Source organism: Anser cygnoides, chromosome Z (genome assembly GCF_040182565.1).
Source record: "Anser cygnoides isolate HZ-2024a breed goose chromosome Z, Taihu_goose_T2T_genome, whole genome shotgun sequence".
Classification (NCBI taxonomy): domain Eukaryota; kingdom Metazoa; phylum Chordata; class Aves; order Anseriformes; family Anatidae; genus Anser; species Anser cygnoides.
Window position 1 is genome coordinate 75,126,836 of NC_089912.1, and position 24,013 is coordinate 75,150,848.

General features: G+C 42.7%; 2 protein-coding genes across 9 annotated transcripts in view; one reads left to right on the top strand and one right to left on the bottom strand.

The window, feature by feature from the left end:
* Nucleotides 1–614: 614 nt before the first annotated feature.
* DIMT1 (DIM1 rRNA methyltransferase and ribosome maturation factor) lies at nucleotides 615–8,891 on the bottom strand. The gene is made up of 12 exons (XM_048055135.2): nucleotides 6,809–8,891; nucleotides 6,640–6,713; nucleotides 6,257–6,343; nucleotides 5,809–5,870; nucleotides 5,607–5,700; nucleotides 5,472–5,521; nucleotides 4,502–4,625; nucleotides 4,305–4,397; nucleotides 2,751–2,815; nucleotides 2,391–2,454; nucleotides 1,800–1,906; nucleotides 615–1,088 (listed from the first exon to the last, which is right to left on the bottom strand). Exons 1-12 carry the CDS (start codon nucleotides 7,269–7,271, stop codon nucleotides 1,046–1,048), a joined length of 1,326 nt encoding a protein of 441 aa, XP_047911092.2. The 5' UTR covers nucleotides 7,272–8,891; the 3' UTR covers nucleotides 615–1,045.
* A 176-nt stretch (nucleotides 8,892–9,067) lies between these two features.
* Nucleotides 9,068–24,013, top strand: part of IPO11 (importin 11) — a 110,332-nt gene continuing 95,386 nt past the window's right edge. The window contains exons 1-4 of one of the 8 annotated variants that reach the window (XM_066988838.1): nucleotides 9,135–9,149; nucleotides 9,413–9,583; nucleotides 9,663–9,740; nucleotides 23,654–23,736. The gene's annotated coding sequence lies outside the window, so the exon portion shown is untranslated. The other 7 variants (XM_048055127.2, XM_066988840.1, XM_066988839.1 and 4 more) reach the window with 7 other exon arrangements.

Consider the following 24,013-nt stretch of genomic DNA (forward strand, 5'->3'; position numbering starts at 1 on the left):
GGTAGTTAATACACAGTTATGCCATCAAACTTGCATCATGCTACAGAGTTAGTGGTTACTGTTTTCCTGAATTGGAAGAGAGATCAAAGTGGATTTTTCTTTTGATGGTTGCTATGTAGAGTTAATGCAAACTTCCTTGGGAAAAAACTCTGCCTTGTCCTTAGTAACAAATACATAATCCAAACTATATTAAGACACTTCAATAAGTCAGGACACATGAATGTATTGCTTTGAGGTTCACTGAAAGCTTTGATCTATCTTAATCCTCCTTTTGGCCTTGAATGACAAATTTTTCTGACAAAAAATAGCTTGCTGACTTCACAGGTGAACACCTGCTATAACCACCTTCTTCTGTCCATGTTTAAGAGCGCTGGCCAGTTACTAATTTTCTGCTGATTCCTACAGGGGTCTGATGGCAGTAAGGAGGTGGTAAAGGAGATGACACTGGTGATTTTAGGTCCCTCAATGATATTTCCAACAACTGACACCAAGCCCATATGATAAATGCTCACTTCTGAAAATAACTTACTGGGATTTCTTGAATGGAAATACGTTACTAACAGACTTAGAATGCTAGTAGCTACCAGACAAAAGGAAGAAATGGACATCCCAAATCAAAAGGAAGTGTTTAAATATATTTTAAAAGAAACAAGAACCAAGTGGAATGACTACAAATCCATTTTTTGTTGCTAAACACAGACTTATAAGTATTAAAAAAATATACTGAGATCAAGTTCATGAGCAGAGAACACAGATTTCAGTTATGGCAGCATCAATCTGCATGTCATCGGGTAAATTTAAACATACTCTGTTGTGTGGAAGTCCAGCATCTCACTTCAGTCCTGAAAGAATTTAACGCTTTTAAAATAAGGAGCAGCATCTTGCCTATTTATTACCTGTGATAAAATTGTAATGTTCTTAATAAGAACCAGTGTGCACTCTGTATTCTGTAGCTTTTGTGAGAAGAGCTTGTCTCATTGCAGTCACTGTGGCTTCAGTAAGGCTTAGATAAGAAAATAAAGATCTTTCACTCTTCTGGTAGAATCTATGAGAAATGGATGCCTTCTGAATTGAAGCCATGCAACAGTCTGAAAAAGTGAAATAGTCATGTTATAATTTCCACTCATTTATACAGCCAATTAAGTCATTTCCAAGTCACGCTGGCTGGCAAAGTATATAAGTAAGTAGCACAAAAGCAGCTACTGTTGTTCAAGTACTATAAAAATTGTTAGGAAGCTTACACTACAAGTTACTATTAAGTTTGCCATTTTAGAGATACATTTCCAGTGCAGTTACTGGTGGTGAGTCCTACCAGGTTTGCTGCATTTCTTTGAAAAGCAGTGACCATGATAATTGTTATGCTGAGAAACAGCTAGGAGTTTTATCTTGAATTAAGACTGAATTAGGACAGGATTCTTGTTCTAACATAAATTACTCACCAGAAGAGCAGAAAATAGTAACTAATTACTAAAATTTCCTATTTACGTTAAGGCCTAATCCTCAAGACAGGAGGACAGGGAAGGATTGTGTAAGTCTCCAAAGAAAATTACGATAACCAATCTTGTTATTAGAGCCACTTTTAGCAAAGACACTGTCTGGTGTCTAGAACACAAATTACAGAAGTAGGGATCTTTAGCTAGTTCCATCTGAGTGCTGTAAGCAGCAGTTTATATAGGGTTTATGCAGAGGAAAATGGTTAGTCCTCTTCCTACGTAACCCAATGCTTATCTGTTTGACGTAGAGGTATAGAAGCAGGTAGAATCTGAAAAAGCTTAATAGGGTAAAGAGAAAAGATTTACCTAATGAAGTCATCTATATCCATTGAACGAGCTCGCTTTTCAGAGAAACCTGTATCTTTTAGGACTGCCTGTATTTTCTCCGCAATTTTGAAGTTTTCAGGTATTTCCTATCAATGGAAAATGGGATACAAATTACTTTTCTATTCATAGCATAGAAACAGGTTAATTTAAATAATCTATTCTTCCTTTGCTTTTAGAAGAGTTCTTCTTTCAAATGACATAAGCTGTTGCTTTTCTTCTATGGATTATTGTATTCTTGCATCTGAATTTTTATATCTCACCTCATTCACTATAAATGAATCACCAACAGTATTGCGACACAGACTCCAAGTTTTCTTACTAGATTTTGGGAAAAGTCCATCCTTGAGACATATACAGCCAATATATTAACAATATCCCCAGATTTCATTTTTTTCACTGTAACTTAGTGACCCTTTTAAACTGTTCTTTAAGAAAAAAAGTTCCTACCTTCCCAAAACTCTCTTGGAAAAGCTTTAACATGTCAAGCTTTTCAATTCTGATTTTTTTATTCTTAGTATTTAGTTCAAGAGTACACATAAATAATACGTAATATATTAAAAAGGAACTTACTCTATTATGTAAGGAACAATGAATTCGGTAATTATGATCCAGCAACTGCTCTACAGCACTTGACCTGAAAGAAATTCAAACCTAGAATGAAAACTGAACTTTAAATGTTTTTTTGTTTTTGACTTAACTGGTTATTATTTAATATAAAAATGAACTAATGACTACAAAGATCTGTTCTTCTTAAACTGCTGCCTAAAAGTTTAACTTGAGAAGTCTGTGACCTCAGCATAAATTCTCCATCGTGGTTTATCCCAGATTCTGCTGGCATGCATATAACACTGCTAGATATTTACACAAAATAAATGGTTAATTCGATGGACTCTCAAACTTTAAAAAATTCTTCTAACAGAAGTTACTTACTTAAAGGCTGCAGAGAGTGTCTTGTTTTTCCTAACAAAGGCTATCCTTACCAGACCATCCCATTCCTGAAATTAAAGCACACAGTACTTACTGAAAGGAACATACAGTTGCTAAAAACAAGAACACTATTGGCAATTTCACAAGAATATTGAATGCAAAAACGTCTTTTCAGTAGAGTACCTTTCTTAACAATACAAAGAGCACGCATTCTTGGACAAAGCAACCCAAATGGAGGGAAAAATATTTCACACAATAAAACCTTCGAATTGTTCTTTTTTATGCCTGGGTACCACTGTCCACATCTTAAGTGATGAGAATGCAGACACTTCAAGAAAATCTGCTAATGCTAGGCAAGGCTGAAATGGCCTCAAAGACCAAAGCATTTTAAAAATTAACTTTGAGTATATTATCCTGTAGCATCTGCCTTCTGAGACTATGCAGAGTAAGGTAAGAGTTCTCAAAAACACTCCTTTGATCACAAGTAACTTAAGTGATCAAGCTGGAAGAAATTCTGTGACATAATAAGCACTATGAAAGGGATGTTATGAGTAGCAACTCTCCAATTGATACGGAGTTGGTACCTCAGTCTTGTCAGAAATAGAATCATAGAATTGGATAGAAAGGGCCTTAAAGATCACCCAGTTCCAACCCCCTGCCATGGGCAGGGACACCTCCCACCAGACCAGGTTGCCCAAAGCCCCATCCAGCCTGGCCTTGAGCACTTCCAGGGATGGGGCATCCACAGCTTCTCTGGGCAACCTGTGCCAGTGCCTCGCCACCCTCTGAGTGAAGAATTTCTTCCTTATATCTGATCTAAACCTACCCTCTTCTATTTTAAAGCCATTCCCTGTTGTCCTGTCACTCCACTCCCTGACAAAGAGTCCCTCCCCAGCTTTCCTGTAGGCCCCCTTTAGGTACTGGAAGGCTTCAATAAGGTCTCACTGGAGCCCTCTCTTCTCCAGATTAAACAGCCCCAACTCTCTCAGCCTGTCCTCATAGCAGAGGTGCTCCAGCACTCTCAACATCCTCGTGGCCCCCCTCTGGATTTGTTCCAGTAAATCCATGTCCTTCTTGTGCTGGGGGCTCCAAAGCTGAACACAGGACTCCTGGTGTAGTCTCATTAGAGCAGAGCAGAGGGGCAGAATCACCTCCCTCACTCTGCTGGCCATGATGCTTTTGATGCAGCCCAGGACACGGTTGGCTTTCTGGGCTGCAAGCGCACATTGATGGCTCATGTCAAGCTTCTTGTCAACACCCCCAGGTCCTTCTCCTCAGGGCTGCTCTCAATCCATTCTCCACCCAGCCTGTATTGGTGCTTGTATTTGTAAGTACTGCAAGAAAAGCTGCACCCAATTACATGCAGGTAATGCAGTAATACAAGTCTGATCAATACAAGAGTAAATATTGTGGTGTTTTGTAAATACCAATGGATACTTAGTAGTGAAAACAACATAAACAACTGAGTAACAAGTACAAAGAAATGAAACAAAATTAAACACTATTACTAGAATATAATACTAGAATATAGTTGTTATTACACTATACAACACTTACCTGAAAGTTGATAGGTGGTGGTGGGTTCTTTGGCTCTATTCTGACAACACTGGATTCCACTTTGGGAGGAGGCCTGAAGTTGTTCTTTCCAACCTGTTAGAGGTTAGGCAGCTGCATGAATAGGCAGTGAATCCTCACACTCTCAGAAACATTATTCTCTCTTTGATAGCTTTGTTAAGTAAAGCAGAATGACATACCTTCATCAGATGGTCCACTCGAGCTAATAACTGAGTATTAATAGAAAGTCTGCAGTATAGCTTAGTTCCTGGTTTTGCAACCAAACGAAGTGCAAATTCCCTTTGAAACATAAGTATTGCACACCTGAGAGTAACAGAAATGAGAAAATGAATTCTAAGTCTAACCGACTTTTAAGTCACAAAACTAACTGCTAGTTAGAAAATATTTTCCCCCCCTCAGGACTTAAAGGAAGGAAAGTCTGCGATATGCACACACTCCCTTGATTAGGTCAGACTTAGAACCAACCAACCAACCAAACAAAACAAAACAAAAAAATACAACTTGGTAAAACTACCCAAATTTCATTAAAACTACAATAGAATTTTGTTCTTTATACTGCTAAATGGATCAGAGAGAGTCCAGTCTCAGAGTTTCATGCATAACAAATAATTCTGAGTAATTTCCCAGCAAGCCCTCCAAATACAAATTCTCTAGCACCAAAAGTTGATCAGTAACGTCACTAATGTTAATATTTCAGTGTGAGAAATGAAGAACTACTGTCATGGTGAAAAACACACAGAAGTACCTGGGCAGTTACATTTTTAGACCAGACAATAGTAAATGTCTTGGCTTCAATTCTGCCCTTAGCACACTTACTTCCTAACAGAGAAAGACATTTGAAATGTTACCATGCCCTGCTTATCCTTGGAATAACAATTATTTATAATCTGAGTGCAAACAGGTGCCATTCTTCGTTTCATCAGCTTGACTCTCATGTCAAAACTAAGTTTATCCTTATGCATTAGTTGATATTAACTAATTTTCAATCACTGACAGTTTTCATATTATAGAAAAAACTGGTGTGGCTCTGACCCACCAAAATGATATTTAAAAACTAAAAAAACTGATTTGAGAACATCTGTGAAATTATTTTTTTGCCTTTCCCCTGCTCCCCAATCCAGTAATCTAGAGCACTGCTCTTGTACATACCTGAAAAAAGGTCTATGAAGTAACAACTTGAAAACAAATGGTGAGGAAATCTGACGAAAAGAGTAACAGCATTAGTGTAACTTCCAGGCAGTTATCATTAAAAAAAAAAAGTTTTCCATGTTGTTTAGTGCATACCTGGTAAGGTAAGTTAGCTACACATGCATCAAAGAATGGTAACTCTGTTTTCAAGACGTCTCCAACCTTGATTTCGAGTTTGTTTGCCAGACACCTGGGTGAAAATATACTGTGGTTATCTTCAGATAAGCACCCTGACAATGTTTTTGCCAAAGCAGCTCCACCGCTTTAAGTCATCACTACTTCAAAGGTTGATACTTACGTGCCCTGCACTCTCTTCTGAAGTTCACCCACAAGTCTAGGGTCAATTTCACAGGCAATAACCTGAAAATAAAGCAGATACTTGGAACTTTATACACGAACTCCTCCTAGCTGGGATTAAAATTACAATTGTAAAAAAAGATCAAATAAATATTGCTATGCAATTAAATAACTCTTAAATACTTCTCATTACGCTATGCACCTTTTTTTTCTGCCACCACAAAACACGCAAAAGTTATCACATAAACTGATAAAAGCAATGTAGTTTGACAAAGCCATGCATATTTTACAAACACAGCAAAAAAAATCACTGATATACATGCAAATGTTAAGAAAAATACACTTTATTCTACTTTTTTCAATCAGGTAGCTGAAAACGCTTCTCTATGCCAAAGGCCAAGCCATAACGTGGCACGCGTACGGGAAGGCGGTGGTAAAGTCACACTTACTTTTTTTACTTTCTCTAGCATTTTTACTGTCAGGTTACCAGTCCCAGGGCCGACTTCCAGAATGACATCTGTACGTCGTAAGGCAGCCTAAGAACAAACAAAATATTAAATAAAAATTATTAAATAAGGAATATTTTTCTGGAACTGATTTCTAGCAGCAACTCAATTATAAAATGAAAAATATAAGCAGCTCAATAAAAAGCTGAAATCAGCTAACAGAGAAGTATGAACTTTTTTTCTTTTTCTTTCTTTCTTTCTTTTTTAAGGAGGGAAGCGGTGAAAGCACGGACGCCGTACGAGTTGACCGGGAGCGGCACTTGGCCGAGCACAGACAGGCAGGTGAGCAAGCAGCGCCCTGCCGGCTCGGCACCCCCAGCGCCCACCTTCTCGATGATGCTGTTGACGACGAGCGGGTTCTTCAGGATGTGCTGCCCGGCGCCGGTGTTGAAGAGGATCCCTGCGGGGAAGCACAGACACACACAGCCGTAACGCCGCTCCCGCCCCGCCCGCACCCCCCGCCCCGCGGCCTCCCGGGCCAGGACTCGGCCTCACCGGGAGCCTTCCCCTCGGGGCGCTCCCGCCGCGGCCGCTTCCCGGCCCGCGCCTTGGGCATGGCGGCGGCGGGCCCGGCCCGGCTGCGAGCACGCGTGCGGCCGCCGCGGCGCGGCCAGGGGACTACGGGTCCCGTGGAGCACCGCGGCGGCACCGCGACACGCGGCAGCGGGGCGGGCCCCGACGGCGGCCGCGGGGGTCCAACCGCGGCGGTGCCGCTGCGGGGCGGGGCGCGGGGCGCGGGCGGCAGGGGGCTCGGCTGGCCTCTGCCCGCGGTCGGACCAACGGCTTCCGCGTGGCGGAGGGTGCCGAGGTGCTGCGGTGTGCCCGCAGCAGCCGACACAGAGCAGGGCCAACGTAATATCAGTGGTGTGTTTGCGACAGCCACTTGGGTTTGTCTGAGTGGCGTTAGCCGCTTACGGGTGGCATGATCCATTGGTGCTGCTGCTATCTCCTCTTTCATCTTACATAGAATTATGGGAATATACTTTCCTCCTTTGTCTTATATATGGGAATATATGTCCCTAACGTCACAAAGAATGGCAGCCTGTTTTCCTAGGTAAATACTTGTATTTATTAGCTAAATAGTATTTCTTATCGAAATAGTATTGCTTAATATACAGCATTAGGGAAGTCAATTGCTTTGGTTATTTAGACGTCGGTTTATTGTTGTGAGGAGGTTAAAACACACACACACCCACACACAAAGCAGAATACCCATTCCAGCTAGCTGTGCATGAGTAGAAGGCAGGAAAAAAGAGTGAGAATAGATAGCAAGGGGGAAAGAAAAGAAAAAGTTGTTAATAGAGGATTTTCTGTGTCAGAGTATTCAGCATTATGCTGTGAGAAACACCTCAAATAATTTTCTTCAGACAGGATCTTCTGTGAAGCTATTTTCTTTGCAATTGCAATGGCGGGCGTCCTGTCAATCAGGAGCGCATTTTAGTAAACAAATCATAACCTTTTATTCCCTATTACCCAACGCCTGATCACCTCCCGTTTCTTCCTTGGCTGAGTACTGCAGGTTCGCAAGCTACTCGACGCTCCTCTATACCATATATGCACAATTTTTCTATTTTTCAACCCTTTAATTTCTCCTTATGTTTTGAGAACTTGTGATCTTTGTTTTACTGTTCCCACACTGCTCATCCTTTTTCTCAAGCTTCTACCTTATTTTGGAACAGTGAGGCCTTCTACTGTCCACTTACCTACTTAGCATTTCTCCTTATTATGACTACACAACTACCTTGGCATACAGAAAAGTAATTCTCTACTGCAAAAACACAACTTAGTTTCCCACACTACGCAACTACCTTTGAATACAGAAAATTATTTCTCTACTGCAAAAACACAACTTTGTTTCTCACAATGCTGCTATATACAAACAACTAGAATTATTTCTTCTTTCCTGAGTCCTCCAGGGATGTCCCATCTTCCAACAGCTACTATTTAACTTTTTTTCAGCCTCGAAAACATGACTAAAAGGTGATTTCAAGCAATGCTAAAGCAACATCACGTTTTAACTGACGTGAGTGGGCTATCAGTTTATCATCAGAAACTGTGCCTTAAAATTGAATGTCCCTGTGTTGTTGGCACACCGTAGGGGTGGGTGTTTGCCGCTGTTCCGAGCTGATGTGCTGTCACAGGTGAAGGACACAAACCCAGCGGTAGGGCTGTGTACAGGGGCCCCAGCTCCTCACTCCGCTGCAGATCCGGGCATCGCAGAGCCCAGCCTGACGGTTTCATCAGATACACCTTCAGCGTTTGCTGTTCCTCCGAAGAAACGAACAGTGACGAAGTCACTGAGCACCACACGCCCGGCTCGGTGCATGTGAACACCCCGTGTCTGTACGGGGGCCCCTTCATGCCGTGCTCCCTCGCCGCTCAACTGCTCGGGATGACCACGGAGTAGCTAAAACTCCCCCAAAACTTTATTTTTCCTTCCTTCCGTTACCTCCCACCGCTTACACACCGACCTCGACAGCTCGAGGCCACCCACGAGACGTGTCGCGAGACACGCACACATCGCGACCGACGGGCCCGCTACGCGACCGTTAAACGGCCGTTACCCCCTCAGCCACGCCACGCCCCCCCCTCCCCGTCGGCGGCGGCACGCGCATGCGCGGCGTCGGGCGGGCGGGGAGAGCCCCCCCGCGTGCGTCGCTGGGCGATGACGTCATCCCCGGGGCGCTGCAGCGGCACCCTCCCCCCCCTCCCCTCCCCGGGCTCGTGGCGCCAGCTTCGGAGCGGGCGGGGGTCGCGCGCCAGGGCCGGCCCCGCCCACCGCCGGCCTCGCCCCGCCCACCCCCGCGTGCGGCGCCGCCACCGCCCGCCGCCAACGGTGAGCCGCGCGCCGGGCCCCCGCTGCACGCGCCGGCACCGTCGTCACGGGGCTAACGGCCGCCAACGGCCGCCGTCTGTGAGGGAGCGGCCGCGGCCCGGGTACCGCGGCGGGTCGGGGGGTGCCGGGCCCGGCCGGGAGGCGGGGAGGGGGCGAGGCGGCCTTCGCCGCGCTGTTGGCCGCCGCGTGTGCTCCCCGCTGCCCCGCCTCAGCTTCGGCTTATTTTTTGTGTGGTGTTTTTCTCCTCCCGGCTCTGCGCGTAGGTCGCGTGGCGAGGGGCTCTGAGGGAGAAGGGGTCTGCTAGCTAATCGCGGGGAGCCGCTGCCGCGTTTCTCCTTGCGGTGGCTCTCCGTGCGGGTACGGCCGGCGGGGAGGCGTCGGTGAGCCGAGCGGTCGGGCTGCATCTTGGCAGAACTTCTGTTCTGTGGAAAAGGGCGAGTACCGTTTTATTAGTTGGTTTGTTTTTTTTTTTTTTTTTTTTTTTTGCTAAATACGCTTATTTTTTTCCTACAGATTCTGGAGGGATAGCAGTTGACAACTTACTGGAAACGGCTTCTTCCCAAAATCCAAGGCAGGGTGGGTGCAGGAGTGGTGAGTTATGTCTCCTATTCGTGTTTACGTACAAGTTGGCAACGTGTGAAGTGTAAGAACGTGGCCATAAACACAGTGCTGGTGCAGTTTCCAGGTTCTGCTGCTACATACCTTGCTTCCCCTGCCTCAAAGATGAAGTGTATCTGTAATGTGTGTGCAGTGCCTTTTGGATTCACATTCGTAATACATGGGGCCACCTCAGTCCTTACAAATAGCGTGTTCCTTATGGGTTATGACTTCTTGAAACTTAAATGCTAGTATCGTTCATCACTCTCTACTTTTCTTCTCGCATTCCGTCATTGTAATGTTCTGCAAAAGGGTGTTTTGTACTGTAAATATATATATATATGGCCTAATGAAGGCTTTTGTTGCCCAAGCTGAACATAGAAAATTTTCAAACTGTATCATCAGACACAAGTTCTAACCATCTTCAGAAATTGTTTTCAATTCAATTTTCAGTTCAATTAACTATTTAATAATTAATTTAAAGTCTCTGCATGAAGGCAGACTGAAACTTGCATTTATATGTCAGCTCTTGAATGCTAATTCACTATGAAGTGTTCAGTCGTGTTTTTGAAAATCTACTAAAATAAGATGAGCTAGGAAGAATAGGGAATAAGATTAGTCTTATGAGTTTGGTCATTGCATAAGCTGACTATTAAACATTAAAAATATTCTTCTATTGTCTCTGTGTTTCTCTTTTTTTTTTCTTTTTCTGTGTTATTGGTACTGAGCCCTATGACATGGTTTCCTCTGAGCTATATCCAAGCATATTCCTTGGAATAGTCCCACTGTCAGTTTTTATTCCTGTTATTTCTGTTGGGATTTTTGGTCAGTTTCATTTGGCTAGTTTCCATTTACCATAAGAGGCCATTTTTCTTCATCTGCATATTTTATAATGTAATCCGAGATACCTCTGTAAATATTATCAGCCTTGCTCGCAGTTCTCCATTATTCCTGTGTTCCTCCTTTTTGTTTACTGCTTCTTCCCTGGTGTCTTCTGCATGCTGATTTTTCTTATAACTGGGTTTTAGTTTCAGTGTTGTACTCTTGTAAAAAATATATACATATACAAATTGTTATAAATAAGTTCTATTCTTCTGTTTCTGTCAATAGCAGTGAGGAGAAGAAACACTGTAGCTCCTTCCTATATAAGTGTCTTTATTTCTCTTTATTATGTTTTCAATTGGCAAAGTGTAGACAGTCTTCCTCATTTACATAAAAAATCTATTGTTTTTGAAAGTCTTAATGACTAACATTAATCTTTGTAGTGATTGTGGTCATTAGTGTAGTTGTTAATGGTTCTAGAAATACCCTGAACATTCAGAATACTGGTGGTTTGTTTGTTTTTACTACTCAGTAGAAATACTAACATCTGGCATGATTGATACAGGTACTATAATCTTAGGAAAAAAGGCTCATAGGAAAATTTATAGAATGATGGAGAGAGGTTGGAATGATTACCAGCTGTTCCTGAAACTGACCGTATCCTTACAAGCATTGTTAATGCCACATGAATATTGCCGCAGATCCTAGCTTTCACCTTCTTTTTTTTTAAAAGGTGTCCCCTTACTGTTTCTTGTGGCTTTTCAGAATAACAACTTTGTTTTTCCTGTTTTCCTTAAAATAAATGTGCTGAAAAACAGTCAGTCATAAGTTTCTTATTGAACCTCCCAAGCTGCAGTTTGTAGCTTTAGCCTATCATCTGCCATTGACCTGAAGAGTTTGGCTCTGTCTTCTTTGAAAGTGCTCTTCAGGTAGTTGTTTGTTATTTGTAGGTGTCTTTTAAGTCGTCCCTTAACTCCGCTTCACCACTTGAACAAGTCCTCAACAACTCCTCATAAGTCAGATCCCGATCATCTTAGTAACTCCGGGCTTTCCAATTTCTGCACTTTTTTCTTTGAACCGGGGAGAGGGAGAGCAATGATGACAAAGCCAAAGACAGCATGCTAGAAGCAGTCTCACACATTACTGCACAGAGGAAAATGGTAACACCCCTAGAGCTGCTTACCATGTCCCTCTAAAAGAAGCCCAGTATGTAGTTTGCATTCTTTTCAGCAATAACACTATGTATTTTGTGCAATAATTCAACCAATTTCAGAGGATTGTAACTAGATCCGTTCTTACGCCTCATCACGGTGGAAAACAATTTATGGAATTAACAAAAGATAACAAATGTACAGAATTAATTATTGGGATTTGAATGAATACTGCATTCTTTGAAGTTCAAAAAAGTGAAGTTTGTAGCCATTTACAAATGTTTTGTTCCCTTGCAGATACATAGCTATTCTTTTTTTTTTTTTTGTTTTCATAATTGATGAGTGATTCTAAAATTCATATGTGTTTCAGTGGTATGGGAAAAGTACCAGTATACTTTTTAGCCTCTATTAAGAGGACTGACTGATAAGGGAAAACATGATGGCAGAACATTCAAGCGACTAGGACTATTGTTTGGAGAGAACTGCATGTTTGTGTATTTTCTTACAAAGAGAATTAAAGAGTGGAGTGTAGAACAGGAAAAGTGGATCCTGGATTTTTGCAAGGGAAAGGAGATGTAGGAGTTGGTGAGTAGGAACAGAAGTGCTGAACACTGGAAGGTAAGAATGAGAACAGAGCATTGGTTTTCCTGGTGTCTCAAGACATCACTGGCTCATTGTGCTGAGGGGTTGCATTTGAGGTGTTATATATTTTCTAGGTGTAAGTAAAGTTTTTTATTTCAATGGAAACTGGGGAATATGCTGCTGTCACAGGTCTGTGCATGCGCAGTAGGGTCGTGGAGAATAGGTTTCCTTCTTGTATGTGGTTACGCTCACTTCCTCCATACGAGCAGAAATTCTGATGTGGCAATAAACCCATGCTTTGATTTGCAATTGGAAGATGTTCAATACCCTCAGCTGAAGGGATTTCTTTTCTTTTTATCCCCACGTGCTTCCTGATTAGTTGCGATAGCAATAGGTATAAACCACAGAAAAGCAGCAGAAAGCAACGAGTGCTGCTGAAATTGCTCACTGCTTACTTTGAAAACAAGCTCTGAGATTAGATATAGAGGTTGGAAACACTAAGCTTTTCCCAGTGATCAAGCTTGGAAACTGTCTTTTACTACTCAAAAGTGCAGCCCCTGCCTGCCTTCTAAGAAAGTGGTGTTTTTAATGTAGATAGACTCCACCAATGTTTCTGTGCACCTGTCATGGCTGTGAAGGTACCCAAAAGATAACAAGTATTTAATACTTGCCTCATCTGTTTCATCTTCAGCACATCTTGTAGAACTTGTTTAACAATGAATTGAGTACTGGAAGTACTCAGCAGGCTGTGGAGAAAATCCTTGTTCCTGTGGTGTAACGCATCTGTGATGTAACCCATGTCCCTTGTTTTTTGCTGTGCAACAGAAAAGACTTTTGCACCTCCTGTTTTAAAAGTGGTCTGACCTGGAACAGCCCTGCTTCAGCTTTTATATAATTCCTAAAGTTGTGGTTTGGTGGGGCTTTCATCGTCCTAATGCAATCCAGCTGTGTTCTACTGTTACATTCAATCTCTGATGATCTAATGTATTCTACTTATCTAATGAAAATGTTTGAAAAAATATTTTTTAGAAATATATACCTTATATTATGTACTTACACTCGTGCGTGGTTGGAAGGAGTACAATTTTTTCTTCCTCATCTGAAAAATCATGTTTTTATGGTATGCAAAGCTTTAACTGTCAGCTAAACGCCAGACCTGGTTGGGTCCTATCTGCAGGAACTGATAGCACGAAAGCATCTCTGCACTGACAGCAGTAAAAGTTGTGTTCTGGGAGGATCCACTAACACCTGAGATAAGAGCTGATGCCCTAATTGTGTTGATCATCTTTACAGAGTGCATGCAGAGGATAGGATTTCTGTTGAAAATAAAGTTGTTTTTGGGAAAGGAATATCAAGAGAGACTTTTGAATCAGAATTGAATTTGTCTGTTAAAACCAGAGCCTGTAATGGCTTGATGCCAGTGCTGGAAGTCCTGTGTTCCTCCAACGTCCTGTAGCCTCTTCTGGTGTCTGCTGAACAGTGTACTCAGGTGACTTGACACACTAACCTTGCAAAACACAAAAAAAACACTGAAAAACAACTTTTGGTTCTCCGGATGATTGTTGAGTTCAGCCGGCTTACCAAAAGTGAGGATGAGAGATGGTGAAAGGAAGGGAGTGGAAAGACAAAAACAGGAGGAAAGGGAGCTGGGGGGAGTGGTGGAAAGGGAAGTATATGTCTCCCTTTTGGGACCAATTTTTAAGTTGGCTCTGTTTTAATATATGTTTGTTTGAAGTATTTCTTTATGAGGCAGAAGCGAAAGAAGATTGATAGACCGCATTGGTTCCCAGGATTTTTTTTTCCTTTTAGGAATTACTTGTAGTTGAAAGTTCACTAGCTTAAAGGAATGCTGAAGTCATCTTGAAGGCATGGTTTTTTTTTTTTCCCTGTATCTGAATTTGGTAATTTATTTAAATTTTTTAAGATTTAAGGGAAAAGTACTTTTCTAGTGTTAAGATTGATTTTTATGAGAAAAAGACATGCTGCTAATACCACAGTTTTCCATTTCACTGAAAAGGGACGTCCCTAAACATGCGTACTCATTCATTCTTAGGGTACTGTTAGGCATCTTAATATAGATCTTGGATCTCCTAATAGCTGTCAGTGTTTGTTTATTAAACCTGCAGTTGGATGAACGCTTCCAGCTGGCATAAACCAGTACTGCTGCTGAAGAAGCACCTGCTTGCTGTTCTGCCTGCTCTTTTATGCCTAGCACCCTTAGTTGCGTGGCAGTGTGGTGTGGAAATGATATGGGAGCTTGATGCAAGTAAAAATCTATGCATTTTCCTCATCCTTCTCCAGCATCCAGCATTTAAGGGGTGCAGAGGTAAGCATAGGGTGGTACTCTTTACTTTAGTAATCGTAGCTTTTTATATAAGCATACCTTATTTGTAATTAGCTTAAGCTGCAAAGTTTAATTTTATCTCGTATTTCGCTTGTGACAGCCTCATCCAATGTTGTGTGAGGGATATCGTCTACATGGGGTCAAAAACCAACGGTGTAAATTTGTGGAAGAACTGGGGGCTGTTAAATTCAAACGGCCTGCTTCTAGGAAGTCCTTGAACCACAGTCTTCTGGAGGATGGGAGACTATTTTTCAGAAATATCACTGAAAGGTTGTCCTATTCCGGTGTTCTCACTTGGGCATCCAGTATGGTCTTTGTCAGAGACAGAATGATGGGTTAAATTATTTTTTGTTCTGACCTGCTGAGGTTATTCTTCTAGGAGTGAGCCCCATTTTTTTTTTAAGTGAAAATACAGACTTCTCGAAGAATGAGAAGCATTATCAAAAAAGAAACTTTGCAAATACTTCTATGACTTTTTTTGTCATCTTTAGATCTGTCAGCTAATTATTTTGAAATCACAAAATGAAAAACGTCCTTACAGGTTTTTGTTTGTATTACACTAACTTCAATAAGCAAGTTATCTAATGAGAGCTGTTCTTGATGAATTATGTGAAACTCTAGTAGCAGCACTATTCCCTGGGAGAAGAGACAAAAAAAAACCCCTCCTTTTCTGCATTGGATTCGAATGTAGCTGAGAAACAGTTTTGTTTACCAAACATGATGTTAGTTTTTTAGTGAAAAATCAGTTTTTACACAGAAGTTCATTAATGATTTTTTTTCCATGTCCTTGCAATGGATATTTACAGCAAGTATCTGGATATGTGCCACAGAATTGCTGTTGATACATGCAGTTTTCCTGTGTAAATCATTCTTTGAAGAACATGGTTCATCAATAGGCTTAAAATAAACTTATTTGGAGTTTAAGAAATTATGTAACATTTTGCTTAGGCATGTACACACTGCAAGCCTGTTAACTTTCAGAAGTTGTCTTTTTGGTTTTCACCTCACAATTAAAACTAATGTTCAGCTATTTTTTTAGTTGATTAGGTGCTCCAAAATTATACTTTATCAGATTCTGATGGCTGGTGTAAGATGAGAATGTATTTCTGTTGGAAAGCAGATAGTTTGACTTTTAAGTGGAAATATTTGAAATCACTTCAAGTATGAATTATAGTTTTGATCTTGTAGGAATTGATATGTTTTCGTCTTTTGTGCAAGCTCTACATCTACTTCTTAGGACGTTTTACCCCCATTTACTTATTTTCCTCTATTCGTTTCCCTCACTACCTTTCTTTTAGGTTCTCTGAAATTCTATTAGCTATAATAGACATACTTTAGCACTACAGTGTTTATACCAGAAAAATCTGAATGTATCTTTTACTGCTGCTTTGCTTGTGTGTCTGTTTTACTCAAGTACTTTGTGCTGTGCGATATAAAGTTCCTGGTGTGATCCATGTGAGTTAACCCAGTGTTTTTATGTGCTGTCATTGTCTTGCTGCTTCCTGGTTAATTTTGACTGTGCAGTGATGCAGACAGACAGCATAAGGTACTCAAGATACCAAAATATCCCCTGAAAGGGAGAAAAATTAACAATATAGCACCTAAATATGTCATCTTACTGTCGTGCCTATAAGATTATTTACAGGTTTATGATTTCATTATTACTTTTGATGGAAAAATGAACCTAGCAGGACTTTTAGTATAACACCCAAGTCTTACCTTGACATTGTTTCTTTGTTCTGTGCAAACCAGTCCCAGCTCGATTTTACAGTGTGCATCAGGGTCTTGGTCCCATGGAAATTGATGGCTTTCTAAGAAGCAAGCTAAGAATTTGAATGTTTAAAGTTATGTGAAGCTCTCATAATCTTAGGAAATCTTTAGAGAGTCTGTGAGCTGATAAAGGTTTAAATGGTACAAGTAATTAAGAAGAAATAGAAGGTAAATTGTTTTTGTAGGGCAGTTAAGGCAGAGACATAAAAAGATATATCACATGGCAAGTATAAAACAGAAGATTCCTTGCTTCTTTTCAATTACTGCTGTAAAGAGAGATGTTTTAGTGGTTAGTATTTTTGAAAGTACGCTAAGGTTTGTTTTTTCAACCCTAAAACCTTTAAATTTTTTGTCCTTTTTCATTAAGGAAGATTGGAGACATACATATATTGTGAATTCATAGATTTTTTCCATTTAATATTGCAGGGCTATTTCTAGAATAACAAATCTTTAATCTTATTTTTTGTTTTGGTGTTGGGGTGGTTTCTGTTTTTTCAAAAGAAAATTTTACACCTGCATCAGAATAAGGTTTGATTTCTCTGGCATTTTTACTATCACCATAACAATTTTCTGCCTCTTTTTTTTTTTTTTTGGTGAAATTGGAATGATAAAGTTTTTTTCAGTTTTGAACAAATTTTCACACATCTTTGTAGAAGAGAAATAAACTGTGATTGGTTCTTTATTTGGAGAACTTAAGTATAGAAATATTTTAACATGTTTCTGTATTACAATAAGTTTACATAGGTTATAAATGGAGGTTTTTGTAGACAGAAAACCAGTTCTGTTAATTGTCAGGTTTTGTAGTTGTTTTTGTATATGTTTCTCTTCAATTTGTTTTAATTCTTTTCCTACAGTCATTCTCTTCTCTGTGTCATTTGGAGGGCAATGTTTTGGTTTGTCTTTATAGATCATTGTTGTGGTTTAACCCGGCTGGCAGCTAAACACCACACAGCCGTTCGCTCACCCTCCCCCCTCCCTCTCTGGGATGGGGGAGAGAAACGGGAAAGTGAAGCCTGTGAGTTGAGATAAAGACAGTTTATTAAGACAGGAAAATAATAATAACAATAATAATAATAATAGTGATAATGGTAATAGTATTAACAATAATAATGTGTAAGAAAACAAGTGATGCACAATGCAATTGCTCACCACCCGCTGACCGATGCCCAGCCTATCCCCGAGCAGCCGGCCCCCCCACCCCGGCCAGCCACCCCTATATATTGTTTAGCATGACCCCAGATGGTATGGAATACCCCTTTGGCCAGTTTGGGTCAGCTGTCCTGGGTCTGTCCCCTCCCAGCTCCTGCTGCACCCCCAGCCTGCTCGCTGGCAGGACAGAGCGAGAAGCCGAAAAGTCCTTGGCCTGGTGTAAACACTGCTCTGCAACAATTAAAACATCAGCATGTTATCAGCGCTCTTCTCATCCTAATCCAAAACATAGCACCCTACCAGCTACTATGAGCTACTTAACTCTGTCCTAACTGGAACCAGGACAGATATCCACCCCTTATTCCATACCATTTATGTCATGCTCAGGTTACACTCTGTCCAATACATTCTAATTAATCACCATTACCGTTCCGGCTCCTGCAGCCGCTCCAGCTCCAGCCCCTGCAGCCACTCCGGCTCCTGCAGCTGCCCCAGCTCGTGCAGCTGCTCCCACTCCTGTGGCTGGGTCAGAGAAACGAGCTGTAGCAGTGCAAGTTGACCCCGCAGAGGGTATTCCAACCCCTGTGGCAGACCCTGTGTCTGGGTCAGAGAAACGAGCTGTAGCAGTGCAAGTTGACCCCGCAGAGGGTATTCCAACCCCTGTGGCAGACCCTGTGTCTGGGTCAGAGAAACGAGCTGTAGCAGTGCAAGTTGCCCCTGTAGACAAGGTGAAAAAATGGTATAGAGGCTCAGGTCGTTTAAAACGCAGACAGTCTTCTGCTAAGTCTGGGCGTAGTGAAGACGAGGCTGGGCCATCAAAGGTGCAGGAGACTGAAGATGAGGATGAGGATGGCGAAAAATCAACAGTAACTACCCGGACTCCATACCAGCCATCAAAGGTGCAGGAGACTGAAGATGAGGATGAGGATGGCGAAAAATCAACAGTAACTACCCGGACTCTACACCGGCCATCAAAGGTGCAGAAGACTGAAGATGAGGATGAGGATGTCGAAAAATCAACAGTAATTACCCGGACTCTATACCAGCGTGAGCTACGAGATGTGCGAAAAGATTTTGGTCGCTGTATAGGCGAGCAGCTTGTCACCTGGCTGCTCCGGTGCTGGGACACGGGAGCCAATTATGTGGAATTGGAGGGCAAGGAAGCCAGGCGGCTGGGATCCCTTGCTAGGGACGCATGCATTGACAAAGCAATTGGAGATGGAGCACAATCTCGCAGCCTCTGGAGGCGTCTCCTGTCAGCTGTGAAGGAAAGGTATCCCTTCAAGGAAGAACTTGTATGTTTACCAAGCAAATGGACCACCATGGAGAAGGGAATTCAGTACCTGAGGGAATTGGCCGTACGGGAAGTAATTTATAAGGACCTAGACGACGCACAAACATCCGCAGATCCAGATGCAGTCCGGTGTACACTACCCATGTGGCGGAAGTTTGTACAGAGTGCCCCATCATCATATGCCAACTCATTGGCAATACTAGCCTGGAAAACGGAGGAGAATCCCACAGTGAATGAAGTGACTAAAATACTCCGGCAGTACGAAGGAAATCTCTCCTCTTCCCTAAAGGCCTGTGTCTCAGCTGTGGAGAAACTCTCTGAAGAGGTCCACCAACTTAAAGAGAATTTATCTTCCCCTCCACCTGAACGAACCAGTGTCCACCAGCTAAAAGAGAATGCTTTAGAGAAACTTTCTGAAAAGATCCACCAACTTGAAGAAAGATTATCTTCCCCTTCACCTGAACGAACCAGTGTCCACCAGCTAAAAGAGAATGCTTTGGAGAAACTTTCTGAAAAGATCCACCAACTTGAAGAAAGATTATCTTCCCCTTCACCTGAACGAACCAGTGTCCACCAGCTAAAAGAGAATACCTTGGAGAAACTTTCTGAAAAGATCCACCAACTTGAAGAGAGATTATTTTCCTCCCCACCTGTACAAACCAGTGTCTCAGCTATTAGGGGTAAACGTTCATCTATGCAAGGAAGACAATATGGTGGGCACACACACCGCGCCACCCTGTGGTTTTACCTACGTGACCATGGAGAGGACATGAGAAAATGGGATGGAAAATCTACTGCGACCCTAGAGGCACGGGTACGTGAATTGCAAAGGAAAACAATTGGGAAAAAGGAGTTCTCTGAAAGGTTTGCTGCTCCAACTTCCAGCAGGCAGTCCTTTAAACACAGAAATGAAGATTCTGACCAGGACTAGAGGGGCCCTGCCTCCAGCCAGGGGGAGGAAAGGGACAATCGAGTTTATTGGACTGTGTGGATTCGATGGCCTGGCACGTCAGACGCACAGAAGTATAAGGCTTTGGTAGACACCGGTGCACAATGTACTCTAATGCCATCAAGCTATAAAGGGCCAGAGCCCATCTGTATTTATGGTGTGACGGGGGGATCCCAGCAGTTAACTGTATTGGAGGCTGAAGTGAGTCTAACCGGTAATGAGTGGCAAAAGCACCGTATTGTGACTGGCCCAGATGCTCCGTGCATCCTTGGCATAGACTATCTTAGAAGAGGATATTTCAAGGACCCAAAAGGGTTCCGCTGGGCTTTTGGCATAGCTGCTTTGGAGACAAGAGGACATTAAACAGTTGTCTACCTTGCCTGGTCTCTCAGAGGACCCTTCTGTTGTGGGGTTGCTGAGGGTTGAAGAACAGCAAGTGCCGATCGCTACCACAACTGTGCACCGGCGGCAATATCGCACCAACCGAGACTCCCTGAGTCCCATCCATAAGCTAATTCGTCAACTGGAGAGCCAAGGAGTGATCAGCAAGACTCATTCACCTTTTAATAGTCCCATATGGCCAGTGCGAAAGTCTAATGGTGAGTGGAGACTAACAGTGGACTATCGTGGCCTGAACGAAGTCACGCCACCACTGAGTGCTGCAGTGCCGGACATGCTAGAACTCCAGTATGAACTGGAATCAAAGGCAGCCAAGTGGTATGCCACAATTGATATCGCTAATGCATTTTTCTCCATCCCTCTAGCAGCACAGTGCAGGCCACAGTTTGCTTTTACTTGGAGGGGAGTCCAATATACTTGGAATCGGCTGCCCCAGGGGTGGAAACACAGCCCTACCATTTGCCATGGACTGATCCAGTCTGCGCTGGAGCAGGGGGAAGCTCCTGAACACCTGCAGTACATCGATGACATCATTGTGTGGGGTGACACTGCAGAAGAAGTTTTCGAGAAAGGGAAGAAAATAGTCCAAATCCTTCTGAAGGCCGGTTTTGCCATAAAACAGAATAAAGTTAAAGGACCTGCACGAGAGATCCAGTTTTTAGGAATTAAATGGCAAGATGGACGTCGTCAAATCCCAATGGATGTGATCAACAAGATAACAGCTATGTCTCCACCAACTAGCAAAAAAGAAACACAAACTTTCCTAGGTGTCGTGGGGTTTTGGAGAATGCATATTCCAAATTACAGTCTGATTGTAAACCCGCTCTACCAAGTAACCCGTAAGAAGAATGCTTTTGAATGGGGCCCTGAGCAACGACAAGCCTTTGAACAAATTAAGCAGGAAATAGTTCATGCAGTAGCCCTCGGGCCAGTCCGAACAGGACCAGATGTAAAGAATGTGCTCTACACCGCAGCCGGAGAGAATGGTCCCACCTGGAGCCTCTGGCAGAAAGAACCTGGGGAAACTCGAGGTCGACCCCTGGGGTTTTGGAGTCGGGGATACAGAGGATCTGAAGCCCGCTATACTCCAACTGAAAAGGAGATATTGGCAGCATATGAAGGAGTTCGATCTGCTTCGGAAGTGGTCGGTACTGAAGCGCAGCTCCTCCTGGCACCCCGACTGCCGGTACTAGGCTGGATGTTCAAAGGAAGGGCCCCCTCTACGCATCATGCAACTGATGCTACATGGAGCAAGTGGGTTGCACTGATTACTCAGCGGGCTCGAATAGGAAACCCCAGTCGCCCAGGAATCTTGGAGGTGATTATGGACTGGCCAGAAGGCAAATACTTTGGGATATCATCAGAGGAGGAGGTGGTTCGTGCTGAAGAAGCCCCCCTGTACAACAAGCTACCGGAAAATGAGAAGAAATATGCCTTGTTCACTGACGGGTCCTGTCGTATTGTGGGAAAGCATCGGAGATGGAAAGCTGCTGTATGGAGTCCTACACGACGAGTTGCAGAAGCTGCTGAGGGAGAAGGTGAATCGAGTCAGTTTGCAGAAGTAAAAGCCATTCAGCTGGCTTTAGATATTGCTGAACGAGAAAAGTGGCCAGTTCTCTATCTCTATACTGATTCATGGATGGTAGCAAATGCCCTGTGGCGGTGGTTACAGCAATGGAAGCAGAACAACTGGCAGCGCAGGGGCAAGCCCATCTGGGCTGCGGCATTGTGGCAAGATATTGCTGCCCGGGTAGAGAACCTGGTTGTAAAGGTTCGCCATGTAGATGCTCATGTGCCCAAGAATCGGGCTACTGAAGAACACCAAAACAACCAGCAGGTGGATCAGGCTGCTAAGATTGAAGTGGCTCAGGTGGACCTGGACTGGCAACATAAAGGTGAATTATTTATAGCCCGATGGGCCCATGACACCTCAGGCCATCAAGGTAGAGATGCAACCTACAGATGGGCTCGTGATCGAGGGGTGGACCTGACCATGGACACTATAGCACAGGTTATTCATGACTGTGAAACATGTGCTGCAATCAAGCAAGCCAAACGGTCAAAACCTCTTTGGTATGGAGGACGATGGCTGAAATATAAATATGGAGAGGCCTGGCAGATTGATTACATCACACTCCCTCAAACCCGCAACGGCAAGCGCCACGTACTTACAATGGTGGAAGCAACCACCGGATGGCTGGAAACATATCCTGTGCCCCATGCCACCGCCCGGAACACTATCCTGGGCCTTGAAAAGCAAGTCTTATGGAGACATGGCACCCCAGAGAGAATTGAGTCAGACAACGGGACTCATTTCCGAAACAACCTTATAGACACTTGGGCCAAAGAACATGGTATTGAGTGGGTGTATCACATCCCCTATCATGCACCAGCCTCTGGAAAAGTTGAACGATACAATGGACTGTTGAAGACTACACTGAAAGCAATGGGTGCTGGGACATTCAAAAATTGGGATACACATTTGGCAAAGGCCACCTGGTTAGTCAATACCAGGGGATCTGCCAACCGAGCTGGACCTGCCCAATCAAACCTGTTACGCACTGTAGAAGGGGATAAAATTCCTGTAGTGCACGTAAGAAACATGCTGGGTAAAACAGTCTGGGCTACTCCTGCCTCAGGAAAAGGCAAACCCATTCGTGGAATTGCTTTTGCTCAGGGACCTGGATGCACTTGGTGGGTAATGCAAAAGAATGGGGAGGTCCGGTGTGTACCTCAAGGGGATTTGATACTGGGTGAGAATAGCCCATGAGTTGAATTGTAGTATGCTAATTATTATATAATAATGTATGTCATCACTACCATGATTGCTATATATCATAGATGAAAATGGTGATTAATTAGAATGTATTGGACAGAGTGTAACCTGAGAATGACATAAATGGTATGGAATACCCCTTTGGCCAGTTTGGGTCAGCTGTCCTGGGTCTGTCCCCTCCCAGCTCCTGCTGCACCCCCAGCCTGCTCGCTGGCAGGACAGAGCGAGAAGCCGAAAAGTCCTTGGCCTGGTGTAAACACTGCTCTGCAACAACTAAAACATCAGCATGTTATCAGCGCTCTTCTCATCCTAATCCAAAACATAGCACCCTACCAGCTACTATGAGCTACTTAACTCTGTCCTAACTGGAACCAGGACAATCATAAGAATGTATTTATATTGGAAATTACGCAGTTGGCACTCTAAATTCATCTGATTATCATGTGATGCTAAACAGATAATAAATACAAATATGTTGAGGAAAATTCAATTTCATTGAGAACTCTAATTGAACAGGATTCCACAAATCATCCTTTAAAGTAGATATAAAATGTCTATATATACTTGAATCACAGAATATAACTATCAGAAATGGATCAGTTTTTCTTTTGAGGAAAAACTATTTTGAAAATAAAGAACTGTTAATACTCTGCATCTTTTTCCTGTTTTAGTTAACCCCATGGTGTTGCCTGCTTGGAGCTGAAGTTTATTGTGACTTCGAGTTTTGCTGTGTCTGCTGTGCTTCACAGGAGAGGTAACCAGTTTAAAATCAAAATATTTTCCGTAATTCCTCAAATCTAGTAAATGTACTTGTAGTGACAGACTTCATGTTTGCTTTTTGCTCTGGAGGATTTTCTGAAAGCAGAATAGTTTAATCACTTCTGTACCTTGATACTGCGTGTGAGTCAGTGTGATGTTACCATACACAGTGTAGTCTAATGAAAAGTTAGTGGGGTTTGTTTAGATAAAATGCATGGAAATTACTTGTCTGTATTTGCTGTCTTCTTTTAAGTGTTTTTATTCCTTTTAAA